The 12697-nt window shown below is 49.1% G+C and overlaps 2 protein-coding genes across 3 annotated transcripts in view; one reads left to right on the top strand and one right to left on the bottom strand.

Moving 5' to 3' along the window:
• Nucleotides 1-1347: 1347 nt before the first annotated feature.
• Noc2 (Nucleolar complex protein 2) lies at nt 1348-3851 on the top strand. The gene has a single exon (XM_077693582.1). It carries the CDS (start codon nt 1431-1433, stop codon nt 3819-3821), a length of 2391 nt encoding a protein of 796 aa, XP_077549708.1. The 5' UTR covers nt 1348-1430; the 3' UTR covers nt 3822-3851.
• A 4930-nt stretch (nt 3852-8781) lies between these two features.
• The window catches only part of LOC144162867 (DNA-binding protein SMUBP-2-like), a 38359-nt gene continuing 34443 nt past the window's right edge, over nt 8782-12697 (bottom strand). Inside the window, exon 17 of one of the 2 annotated variants that reach the window (XM_077693578.1) lies at nt 8782-9745. In XM_077693578.1, coding sequence (XP_077549704.1) covers nt 9062-9745 — 684 coding nt within the window. In that variant the 3' untranslated portion in view covers nt 8782-9061. The remainder of the gene's footprint in view (nt 9746-12697) is intronic. The other variant, XM_077693579.1, reaches the window with a different exon arrangement.

Here is a 12697-nt window from a genome sequence, read left to right as displayed (position 1 = left end):
TGTCCAGTTCGAACTTTCATTCGCTAGAAAAGCAAGTAGTTGTAAAGAGCACCTCAATAGATTGCGAAAACAATCAGCTGACGCATACAGGGGGGGGGGGGGGGGAGGCGTGTGAAACATGTTAAAATAGCGCTGTACAGACGGGACAACAAAGAAAAGACTACACAGGACTAGCATTGCATGTCAACTGAACTCTTTTAGCACACACAAAATTATATATACAGAAACAGCGCATGCGCGGATGCAGGGGAAGCCACCAGGAAAAAGATCAGGGGAAAAAAAGCAATCAGGGGGAAGTGATTTCTTTTTAAAGGAAGCAGGAAAATAAATGGACTGGGGATATTATTAAGGTATCATGGGAGCTCACCTGCATTTAACACAGTCCGCAAGCGGGAATAGCTGGGGAAATAGGATAGGAGAAAGAAAAGTAAAGATTATAAAGGTGAGGAAAGAGTAGAGAAGAGTAGTTCCACTGTGGCCGATTCCGTCGCACACAACACACCACAAACACTGTTGGCTGGCGTAATGCTGCGTCCGGGAGACGAGAAACGTCGAAGGGAACAGTGAAGCGCGGAGGCGAGCATGGTGCGACGAAGAGCGAAGTCTGCGGCGGTCCCGACCGCTTTGGAGACGGGTACTGGGAAGGGGGGGGGCGGGAGCTGGCACTCGACCGCCCACACCAGCAGAGCGAAAGCCAGGCGACGTCCAACAGCCCGCGCAAGCGCGGGCCGCCGAAATGAAGCCCCTCCGAAGCACAGGAGCACGAAAAAACACGTCCGCTCAACTCCGAAGCGACGACCGAACTCCCCTGACGCACCCGCAAAAGCTACCTTTCCGAGCGTACGAAGTACCCGCTAATCTAGGCGCTACCCTTCTCAGTTGCGGAGAATGCAAAACTGCATCGAACGCGGCAGCATGGCACAAAAGTTCGCTACCTACCACAGGAAAAACTTCACACAACGTTTCTGCACAGCAAAGTTTTCACGGCGCACTCACAGCGACGGTGGCTGCCATGATGGAATGCGTTGGTTACTAGGTGAATACCGACTTCTGCCGCCAACTCTAGTAGGCAAAAAGGCAGCGGGCAACGCTGTGAGGGTGGCATCATGTCAGCGCCCGGGTGTAGCACGGTTTCAATGCACGGGCTGGCCGGGCAGCTTCCCAAAGCTGACGTCAGGGGCCAGGTGGCGTCACTCAAATATCTTAATTTCAGTTGCTTTCCTAAGCGTTGCGAACTCAATTTTATTTAACTCAATCACAATATTAAACTATAACCCTAACAAAAACATTTTATTTTGAAGAGTGGTCAACAATGCTTACATCGCTGGATTGGCTTAATCGAGCTGTAATCGAGCCACGGCCATAGCCAAGCCGTAACCGCATGCACGTTCGCTCTAGTTGCACCGCACGTGCGTCGTGGATACTTAGTGATGGGTCCAGTAAAGAAAATGCGAAGAAAACAGCTCAGCGAGGTAAGCGTTGAAGAGTTCATGGCAGGAGGCTTTTCATCAGACTCTGGCGATGATCAGGGCGCCAGACCGCAGACAGCGAGTGAGCGAAACCGGCGCTCGAAATCTGCGGATGCCGTCGGCTCTCCCGACTCCCTGCAAACGTCAACTGCGAAGAAACGAAAACGTCTTAATAAGCGAAAGAAAGTAGCACCTGCTCAAGACGCAGAAGAGGATCACGAGGCTAGTTCTGACGAAGACGGCGAAGCAGCTCCAACAAAGCCCCCTAAACAGAAAATGGTTCAGCCGCGCCCGCTGTCAAAGGTAGCCAAGAGAAATGAACGAACATCACAGAGCAGAAACGGCGATGCTGTTGCCGATTCCGAAGAGACGGACAGTGCCGTTGACGGGGAAGACTTTGGGAGCGAGGACGAGTCCGACGTGGACATCGAAAAACACAAGGAGATCGTGCGCAATCTGAAGGATACCGACCCCGATTTCTACAAGTACCTCGAAGAGCACGACAAGGACCTGCTTGACTTTTACACCACTGAAGCGGACGAGGACGAAGACGCAGACCAAGAGGAGCCCGATGCCCATGAGGCGACTCGCAAGAAGCAGGTTCTTAAGCTGCAGGATATCGACAAATTCGAGAGGGACTTGCGGGCGAACCCTGACTTGCACAAAATCACGGAGGTTATCAGCTACTTCAAGGCGGCCGTTTTGCAAGCAGAAGGGGACGAAACCGCTCCCGGCTCCAAGAAGTTCGCAAGTCCGTTTAAAGTTGAAGGACAGGTGGTGTTCAACGCTGTTGTCAAGCTCTGTCTCAGTGAACTTCTGCCTGCTCTGCACAAAGTCCTGCGCCTACCAGAGCCTGCAGTGGTCCAAGACGAGTCGAAATCATTCGACCCGACCAAGAGCCACTCCTGGAAGAAAGCGTCGTACATTGTGAAGACCTACCTTATGAACGTTGTCAAGCTCATCACCGCCGTCACTGAACCGCAGCTCGTGTCGGTTCTGCTGCGACACATCCTGTTTCTGGTCCCCTACTATGTGGCGTTCCCACAGGTGGCCAAGTCTCTTCTCAAGCGCCTCGTCCAGCTGTGGTGCGAAGCCGAGGAAACGGTGCGCGTCGTCGCCTTCGTCTGTCTCGTTCGCACCATACGGGGACTTCCCCGAAACTACCTGGACACCGTCCTCAAGCACATGTACATGTCCTACGTTCGCAACTGCAAGTTCACATCGCCCACCACCTGGCCCCTCATCAACTTCATGAAGCGCTCGCTCGTGGAGGCCTACTCTGGAGACCAGGCCCTGGCCTATCAGCACGCGTTCCTCTACATCCGGCAGCTGGCCATTCACCTTCGCAATGCCCTGACGGTACGCAAGAAGGACACCTGCAAAGCCGTGTATAATTGGCAGTACGTCCATTGCTGCCTGCTGTGGAGTCACCTTCTGGCAACCGTGTCGCCCAGCAAGACCCTCCAGCCGCTCATCTACCCGCTAGTACAGACGATGGTGGGCACGGTACAGCTGATACCGGCGTCCAAGTACGTCCCGCTCCGGTTCCACTTGGTCCGCGGCCTTATGCAGCTGTCGTCTGGAACCGGTGTCTTCATTCCCATCATGCCACACCTCCTCGAGGCCTGCACAGTGGTCAACTTTAACCAGAAGCATTCGGCAACGTCGATGCGGCCCCTGGACCTGAGCTGCGTGTTACGCGTTTCACAGGCCCAAATGAAGGAGAGCGGTTTCCGCGACGCTGTCATCGAGACCTTTTACGAGTTGGTTCTGGAGTACCTGTCCAGCGTGTCTCATTCGATCGCTTTCCCCGAACTGGTTCTCCCTGCTCTCGTCTACCTGAAGGACTTTGCAAAGAAGTGCAAGGTCGCAAATTACACGAAGAAGGTGAAACAGCTCGTCGAGAAGATGGAGGAGAACTATAGGTTCATTGAAGATCGGAGGAAGAACTGCAATGTTGCACTCAGCGATGCGCAGGGGCTGGACAACCTGGAGCAGAGATGGAAGCAGGAAGGAACACCGTGGAGCAGGTTCTACGAGCAGTGGAGCAAGCTGCGGAGCCAGAAGCAGGAGACGGCGGCTCGTGGAAAGACGCTGACAAAGTTGCCCGACTTTGAGTCTGAATCCGACGACGATGGACCAAAACGGAAGAAGGCCGCGAAGAAGAAGGGGGAGTCTGAGAAGAAGGCTGCTGTGAAGAAGCTGAAAAAGACGAAGGCTTTGGCCACGGAGGAGGATGATGAAGCACCCGTCGGTGGTGACACGGACATTGTTCAGGACATGGCCCTCTCCTCGACATCCGAGGAGGAAATGAGCAGTGACGACGAGGATGACCTGGATGAATCCGACTAGTTGACAAATAAAGCGTCTTTTAACAAGCTGGCCTCGGAAAATTTTCTCCAGGAAAAGGATGCACTAATTACACGAAGCGTGGTTGCTGCCACGCCTACTGATTTTGTTGTTTTCAACATCTAATGAAGCTATTCTCGACATCGCACGGATTGGGAATTTGGCTAGGAGGTTTCATGCTCAAGTTCCCCATTTGTGAAATTGACCAGAGAGTGTTTGAAGCCACTCTGTAATACGGAATGCGAGGACACCAGTAGAGGAGTGAGAAAGGAGAACACTTTTGTTATTGGCTTCCTGTGTTTGCCAGTCTATACGCCTCGAGCGCGGCCTGTAGGGGCGCCACTGAAATCCACCTAGCGGCCCGTTTCGGAAGCAGGCGCGGGAGTCTCCGTCTCGCTTCCCACTGTCGCCGCTGCTTTTTCGGCATGTTTACGACTGAGATTTAGCGTTTGCGGGCTTTGGAATTCCATGTTTATGTGAAACACTCATTCTGCTCGCAAATGGGGTGTGTTTACGAGAGTGTGAATGTTTCTGACGCGATCTTAGTGTGGTATATTCGGTCTGTATAAGCGCCAGGTGTGTGTCACAGGCTAAGGTCGCGGAACCGGCGTATGCATGGACCTGATCGTAGTTACACTGCCCTGAACTTACGAGCAGTGTCTCCATAACCACCCGTTCCTCTGATGTTCATGCTACGGGTATACGACTACGATGTAAATCAGTTTTGTGCACGTACATATTCAGTGGAACACCCATACCTGACAGCATGCCAGTTACTTTTGCCAATAATATACCTCAGATATTGGTCACCACCATTTACATGCCAGTGTGTGTTAATTTCGGGAATATTCAACGTAAGTACGACAGATAATGCAGAATTATACTCGGGGATCAGCACATTACTAAGAGTCGTCTTCTGAGGTGAGCGCCCGCAAACATTCGTCTGCTACTTATATCCACTGCGACCAGAGCTCAGAATGGCTTAGAATATAATCGGCGTCCGCGACTGAACGCTTCTTCAAAATATCGTCACATGGCACAGGGAGCCTGCAGAATAAAGGAGAAACTGAAATCAGAGGGCCGCCACATACCCCAATCTTTCATCGCTTGCGAACTGCCTGCCCTGTATACTTCCAAAAATGCGTCCGCCGAATTCGATCAGGTGTTCTTTGAAGAGGAAAAACAAAACGACAGTGAACGCGAGATTTGCGTGTGTCATTACCAAAACGTCCTTTGCTTGATTGCGCTCCGCGTTTGTACAAAGCGTCCTCCTCCCCTACCCCCCCCTACGTCTCGCGAAATAGCGGTGCATTTCGCGTATAGTAGTTGGTCTGGTGAGACCTACCTGGCTTAAGTTTTGACGGATGTCTTTAGCATGTCAGAAGCTGCACTGTATTTTTTTTTATTTCCGTTAGAGCAATTAGTTTTCTTCCGCATTTGCACAGCATGTATTTTTCGGGGGTTTCTTATTAGATTGCATTGGATCTTGCTATAAGGCATGTGCATATTTAACGACGTACAGGCTTGAAATATACTTAACATTTTCGCATGGCTTATATTCTTATAAAATGCATAAGTTATTGTCCGGGATTGGCTAATCACATCCCAGAAACATATTTTTCTGCGACGTATATATTCGAAACAAAGCCGCATTCGTTGTTCACGCTGCAAAATGAAGCCAACCTCTCACTGTGCCAGTATCAGGTCTAAACGAGGCGACAGTAGAATTCATTTGTGACTGACGTATTTGGAGGTGACAGGGATGATATGCTGCTACCGTCGCCGACGCCCGGAAGAGCGGCGACGATGCGCGCAGAACTGCGTCCCCGGGTAGCTCTTGCAGGCGATTGCGTGCTCTACGAAGACGCAGCTGCTTTTTAAGTGACCTAAACGTACTCTTTGCTTATAGACGTCACCATAACAAGTTTTTTTAGGGGGCGGAAAGGCGAAAAGAAGCGAAACAGAACCCAAACACTGCACGAGCCCCCATCAGCCACGCAGCGCACATCCCATCAACGCCGCGGAGAAGCGGCGGCAGGCGGCGCAGCGATCGCGAAGCTCGAGGCGTATAACGGCTTGCGTAGCAAAGCGGGGGGGGGAGTTTGACGTTGGACCCAGCGGCATACTTTGAGGTTTAACGATGCAACTTTGTACCCGAAGCTCAACGTACAGTGAGTGAGTGCAACATTGCTTGACATGTCGCAAAGCTCATCTTAAAGGTTACCTATCAGTTAGGTGTGATCTCTTGGCTCTTGGGTTGCATACAACGTTATGGTAAGTACATTGTCGCTGACTGCCAGCCATTTGGGAAAGTGCTCATTGTACTCTATCTCAACTTGCGCAAACCGGTTCACAATGTGCGACCTAAAAGCACAGCGATCGGCCTAAGGTTCGGCACACAGCTGCAGTTAGCCTGGTAAAGTGACACATACCCATGAAGTTGGTAGAGACAATGCTTGATAAACGGAATGCATGCTGCAGCGCACATTCCTGGGGCGTGCACCCAGCAACCAATGAATCAATTAGGCGGGTCAACCACAAGAAATCTGTGCCTGTTCTCTGAACTTTAGAAAAGTACGGAGCATCGCATACTCTCATTCGTGTATTAGACAATGCTTTATAACAAGGAACGTATGCTGCCTTTGCACGATATTCCACGGTTGGCCTGGCCAAACTGCCATATTAAAATGTTTATAAAACATTCGACATGCTTGTGCATAACCCGCATTCACGAAATGAAACATCACTAACTTCTTGTTTAGATCTAGAATTTGTCTTGTGCTTCCAGTGCTTGCGTTCAGCAGAGAGTCTGCGGGTTTTTCCACAGCATCACGCACCCTGAAAGGCTCCTCCAGCACAACTCAACCTAGAACTAACCTAACCTAGTCTGACTAGTGTCCAATTTCATTTCGCTCAAAATGGCGTCGTGCAACAACATGACCTGCACAAAGACTTCCCGTTTGGTGACTGGAAGCATGTGGCATCTTACAGCCAATGAGACAAAACTTCCACAATTTCTGTTCCCCAATGATTTCATGAAAAGACGAAATGAGGCTTGTATGTGTAAATACTGGGCAGAGCCAACATCAGCCGCTAGTACCAGTCTTGCATGATGCAAAAAAGACTGCGTTTGCACAGAACCATGCCAATTTTAATACAGTAGACTCCCGCCAAGATGAACTTGGTTAAGATGAGCGACAATTTTGCTCTCTTGCAACATCCACAATGCAAAAAAACTCCACGTAAGACGAATTTCTGATAATACGAACAAATTTTTATGGTCCCTCGTTTTGACGGGAGTCTACTGTATACCCAAAAGAAAGCATGTCACAAACTCGGCCAACATAACTTTACTGTCTCTTAATCCTCCATGCTGAACCACTCAGAATTTTTATAAAAAACTAAGGGCATACATCTATAGAATATTGTTCCAGCAAAAGCTCGTTAATTCGAATGCAAGAGGACACCATCTCAGTTTAAATCAATGCAAGGCCGAACTAATGAACATGAAAAACAACGACAGCACACTGCGATTGGGGGGGGGGGGGGAGCAGTAGGGCATGTCAACAATGTTTGAAAAAAGATCGATTGCAGTGTGCCTTTTGTACTTGAAGGCGATAGCCAGAAATTGTTTGCTCTAACTAGCGAATGTAGTGCAAGGCCTTCAAAACTGAAGGGGCGGGCGGCATTCAATCTGGTCACGAGTTTCCAGCAGGTGGTCGCGTTTCATCCTCTCCTTTTCATCGCCACTGGCACCAGCAGCCTCTATATTCAGGTAAATGATGCCAAAATTAGCCACTTCCCAGGCAGTGGCGGGTGCTTCTGACCAGAAGCCCCATATGTCAGCGCACCACTCTCATATAGGTGGTGTTCGTTGAAAAGTTTAGCTGTCAGTTTCTTCGCTTGGCAACACTGGAAGTGGCCACAGACATGGCCGATGCGCCACGAACATGGCGCGGCTTGGGCCACTGCGGCCGCACGCCGAAGAAAAAAAAACACACAGGCCTGCGTCGTCTGCTCCGTTTCAACCCGATTCTCAACGGTGGCGTCAACAGAGATGCTATTAATCGCACTCACATTGGACTGGAGGCAATACTTTGCGTTCGGTGAGGTAGAGCTTGTAACGTGCGACACAGTCATGTCCTTAGCACGGACAAGTACCGCCATCCCGCGGAGCCCAACGTAACGAGTGACGGCACACTGACATGATTGCCTGCATGCGTGCCTCGCGGGTGAATACACGCAATACATCGATGTAGTCCGCGAAGAATACATCTTTCAAAACGTCTGCCACAGGGGTTTTAGATTGATTTTACCTCATTTCACCTTCTCTCTCGATGTAGCCCACAAAGAATACACCTTTCAAAACGCCTGTCATGGGGGTTTTAGATTCCTTTTACCCCATTTTACTGTCTCTCTCCACTCCTCTCTCGGTTCCGCCAGTGATGCAGCCTCGCAAATAGGCAGCGGGTGCGTTCCCCTGTCCATTTGTCACGCACAAAGCAGCCGGTGCGGTGGTGCATAGCTCAAATTATCTGTAGTGGAACCTACTGGTGTTCGAATCAATGGGCTTTTCTTAATACACATGCCTCTATGGAGGTAGGCCGGACCAAATGGTACAGTTCGAATTATTTATAAATAGGAATGATTGAAGTCCGAATTACTCAGCTTTTACTGTATCTGAAAGTTAGTTTCTTTTTGTATCACAACGTTGCTGAATATCAGGAAGGACGATGGTTATTTGTGTGCACTCAAGTTTTAGAGGACGTTGAACAGAACTGCACAACCTGCTAGGACCAGCAACTCTTTGGATAATCACGGTGCCAACTACTTGCTAGCAATACACATGTTCTTAGACTCACGGTCTTATTTTATCATTAGAAATGGCAAGGGACAGAGAGAGAGACATAGGTTTAGGGCATGCTATTGCATTTTTTTTATGTTTCACGCAAACAACAATTTCATCCCGAAAGAGGGAAAACTGTTCCTATCTGTTACAGATTAAACATGGTTTTTTTTTATCAGTAGAAATGGCAAATGAGAGAGAGAGAGAGGTTTGGTGCACGCTATTGCATTTTTTTTAATTTTTCACGCGAACAACATCTTCATCCTGAAACGGGGAAAACCGCGCCCATCCGTTAAAGATGAAACAGCTTGGCACAGAGGTGAGTTCCTGCTTTGAGCACCACTTTCACTTCAATTCCATTTCAGTCCAAGCTCGACTGCCTATCCCCAGGCAGGCGTCACTTCTTTTTTGTCTGCTTCTTGCGGGACTCGGCCATCTGGGCGAGCTGCTGGCCCAGGGCCTTCCGCACCTGCGCCTTCTTCTCGGGCTTGGTGTGCGGGGGTGCCACGGTTCCTCCCCGCGAGCGGTGCCACGCTGCCCGGGCATGCGCCCGGGCCTCCTCCCCGCAGCCGTGCACTTCGGGCAGGGCGTGCTTGAAGCAGAAGCCCCGCCTGCAGAACGGGCACGGCCCGCCCGTGCCGGCCAGCACCGTGTGCAGCTTCTCGCCGCACCGGTCGAAGCCGCACGTCCGGTCGGCCGCTATCACCTTCGAGATCAGCTCGTCAAAGTCCTCCTCTGCCTCCCCCTCACCCTCGGCGGCCTTGCCTTTATCGTTTCCAGGCTTCACCACCTTTTTCTTCTTCTGCTTGGTTGCACCCTGCACTGTCCTTTGCACGGTCGATGGCCCAGCGTCGGTGGCCGAACATTCACTCTCACAGCTCTCCGTCTTGGTTGGCTCGGTTTTCACAGCTGACGTGTCGTCTGTGCTGTCTGGAGGCGCCTTCTGGCTGGGTTTCTGCTGCTCCGTGTTCGAAAAACAAGGGTCGGGCCCCCTCTCTCGCACATGGTGCTTTCGGAGAACGATGTGGCGTTCAGCACCATCACCTTCGCTGATGTGGACCAGGCCAAGTTTTTCAGCAAGCTGAAAGGAGAGAGGCAGAACGTGATCTGGCAACACATACAGTTGAACCCCTTTATAACAGAAACGTATGAGGGAGCCCTTTCTGTATCTTAAGAGGTCTCTTATAAGCAGGGTACCATGTTATCACTAACTGATCAACCCCTAGTTCAATGTGGGCACCGTATGACTAAAATGCGCTCAAAAGATCGCTACAGCATGTTGCAAAAGGTTCATTTGAATTTATGTTCCACCTCCAGAATTCATGAAACAGTTCTGAATCTTTGTTCGCTTCATGACTGCATTTACACTGTTTTTTACAACCGATTCTACAAGCTTTATCTCCTTTCACTGTTTGCACAAGACGAATCGTAGATGTCGAGTTCACAAGCCTGATGAGTAGCCAGAGCGCACGGCTTCTTCCGCTGTGTGCTCGGGCTATTCATTACGCTTGCAGGACTCAACATCTGCGGTGCTTCTTGATTGGGAGCTACGCGATTGAGAGAGTCCACTGCACACTCCCAGCACTCTTGGCTTGCGCAGAAGCCTTCATGCACAGTCACGCTTGTATGCATGGCAGTAAGCTTTAACCACTTTTGTACGTCGCATTTCCATTGGCAAGGCTTCTCGTCATCGTTTCACAGCTGACTGAAACACTGTGTGTTTGCTGAAGTTATAATAAATAGCTACTGCACGCGTCTATCGTCCCCCTGTTTCCACAACGGAAGCAACTGAAGTTAGTGACAGGTGGCATTACATCTGAAGTTAAAATGTATGTTACAAGCGAGATTGTGCACCAAAATTCAGGGATAACTTGTCCCTTATATCCAACTACCTTCTACATTCAATGTCTGTTATAAAAGAGGTAAAATTAATGGGAAAAATAGGGTGGACATTCATGAGAGTGAATAGTGTCTCTTATACCCTATTGTCTTACATCCATGCCTTTTATAACAAGGTTCAACTCCCTGGGGCACATTGAAATTGAGGCTGAGAATCCCTTCCTCTGCAATGTTTAGACACCAAAGTACCACACAAAGGTTGCACTGCTGTACAGAAGCTGAAAGCTAGGGGGAACCACCTGAAGGCATAAAAAGACATTGAATTAAAAACAAGTTGGCCCGTGTCAGCAGAGTACAGTGCGGTCGCAGCTACCGAAGTTTGGCAACAGCAGCTTTTCTGATATGCAGTGTCTAGAATGCCATCCGACGGCACTCTAGCTGATCGCTGCAGGCATGGATAGAGTGCCGTCCGACGACCTTCCAATATTTAACACTAGGCGAGAACGGGCGATAGCGTCTGTTGTTGTGGTGTAGAGTATCCGTCTTAGCTTCTTGTTCTCAAGGACGGTGGTTCGACACCGACTCTTGCTTCAGTTTTTTTTTTTCATCTTGAAATTGAACTATAATTTCTACACCCTAGGTTAGTTTTGGTGTTTGAAATTTTTTCTTTGTGTGCGTTAGGTTATCTTATGTTATGCTTAGGTTAGGTTGCCTAGCTTTACGTTATCTATAGCGATGTAGTGCCAGATGCGGCAGTTTTGTCACAAAACGCGGGTGGACGTCAATATAGTGGAGTGCTTATAATACCGTCGGACGGCACTCTAGACCCGGTCTTTCTGATAACGCAGGAAATGCCAAAAGTGCTGAAACAGGTACCGCTGGAAGGGGACTGGTCCGGCTTGTTTAGCCACCTTTCACAAAGAAAATGCATTGGGCATACGTAACGAGAGCATACGTAAAATAAACAAGTCTTCCACTTTTTGTCAAGCAGATCTTTTATCAAGATTGCAGTGTATAAACCAGTTGAACCGAAAAAAAAAATATACCGGTTCGGTTACGGTTCGGGTTCGAGTGAAATAATTTCATTCCGATTCAGTTCCAGTTCGACGAAATTACACACCGAACTGGTTTGCAAGCCTGAACCGGTTTGTGAACCGGTTCAGAATAATTAATTATAGCTAAGTGAGAAAAAAAAGTCCGTGGATGATCACTAAGCTGATGGTACGTAAAGAAGATGCTCAAAACATTTTATTGTGAACCGGTAAACATTATTTATTTTTTTTTTGTACAGTTCTGGTTCGGGTTGACTGTGCTAGAAAAATGTGATCCGGCTTCAGGTCAGTTCCGCAAAAAATATCGGTTTGGTTCCGGTTTTCGGTTCGGTTGGGTTCTGGTTCAACAATCTGGTATAAACATTATCACAGGGTGAGCCATTTGAGAGCCACAGGTGGTCCCTATGTCTTGGTTGTGGCTTTGGCAATGTTTTTTCTGTTGGTGTGCATGTGTGATCTCAAGAATTTATGAGACTCAACGTGCAAGCTACTGTTGGTTCTTACTGCCAATAATATCCGCTGCTCGTCTGCTGCAAGACACAACAGCCACAAGAAAGAGCATGGAATATTTACAGCAAACATACGACCACAATCAACAAGCCAGTCTAACTAGCCATTAGCTTTACCTACCAACTCAGGTTGACTCAGGTCAGGCCTAGTGACCTTTACCTTTACATCATGAAAAAATAGAAAGAGGCCCCGGGGCAAAAGGCCAGCTCAAAGTCACATACTTATTCCTAAGCAAACTAAGCACCGTTTGTGTCACGCAAAAGCAAAATAGCCATTGTAGGTCTTACATTTCAGCTCAAGCGAACCATTATGCATCCTTCAGTGTCCCGTTTACATCGTAACTTTACATTATAAACTTCTAGGCCTTCGAATCTCCACAAAAGCTGCAGATAAGAGGTCATTTCTGACCTCTTCCTTTTATATTAGAGGGCAACACCAAGGCAAAACAACAACAACAACAAGAAATTAAAGCTGTTCCACTCAATGTGAGAACTGTCGGAAGTACAGAGCAGTGATTTGCCACAATGGGCTGTAGCGCCGTTATCCGCTCACTGCTACCACCCCATGCAATCCAAATTTCCTGCCTTCGCAGTGCTCATGCGCCTCCTGCCTGAAACTGCGCCAGCGGGAGT

Source organism: Haemaphysalis longicornis, unplaced genomic scaffold (assembly GCF_048455015.1).
Source record: "Haemaphysalis longicornis isolate Haplotype H1 unplaced genomic scaffold, Haemaphysalis longicornis Haplotype H1 scaffold_12, whole genome shotgun sequence".
In the NCBI taxonomy this organism is placed as follows: Eukaryota; Metazoa; Arthropoda; class Arachnida; order Ixodida; family Ixodidae; genus Haemaphysalis; species Haemaphysalis longicornis.
This window is presented reverse-complemented; position numbering and strand designations above follow the sequence as displayed.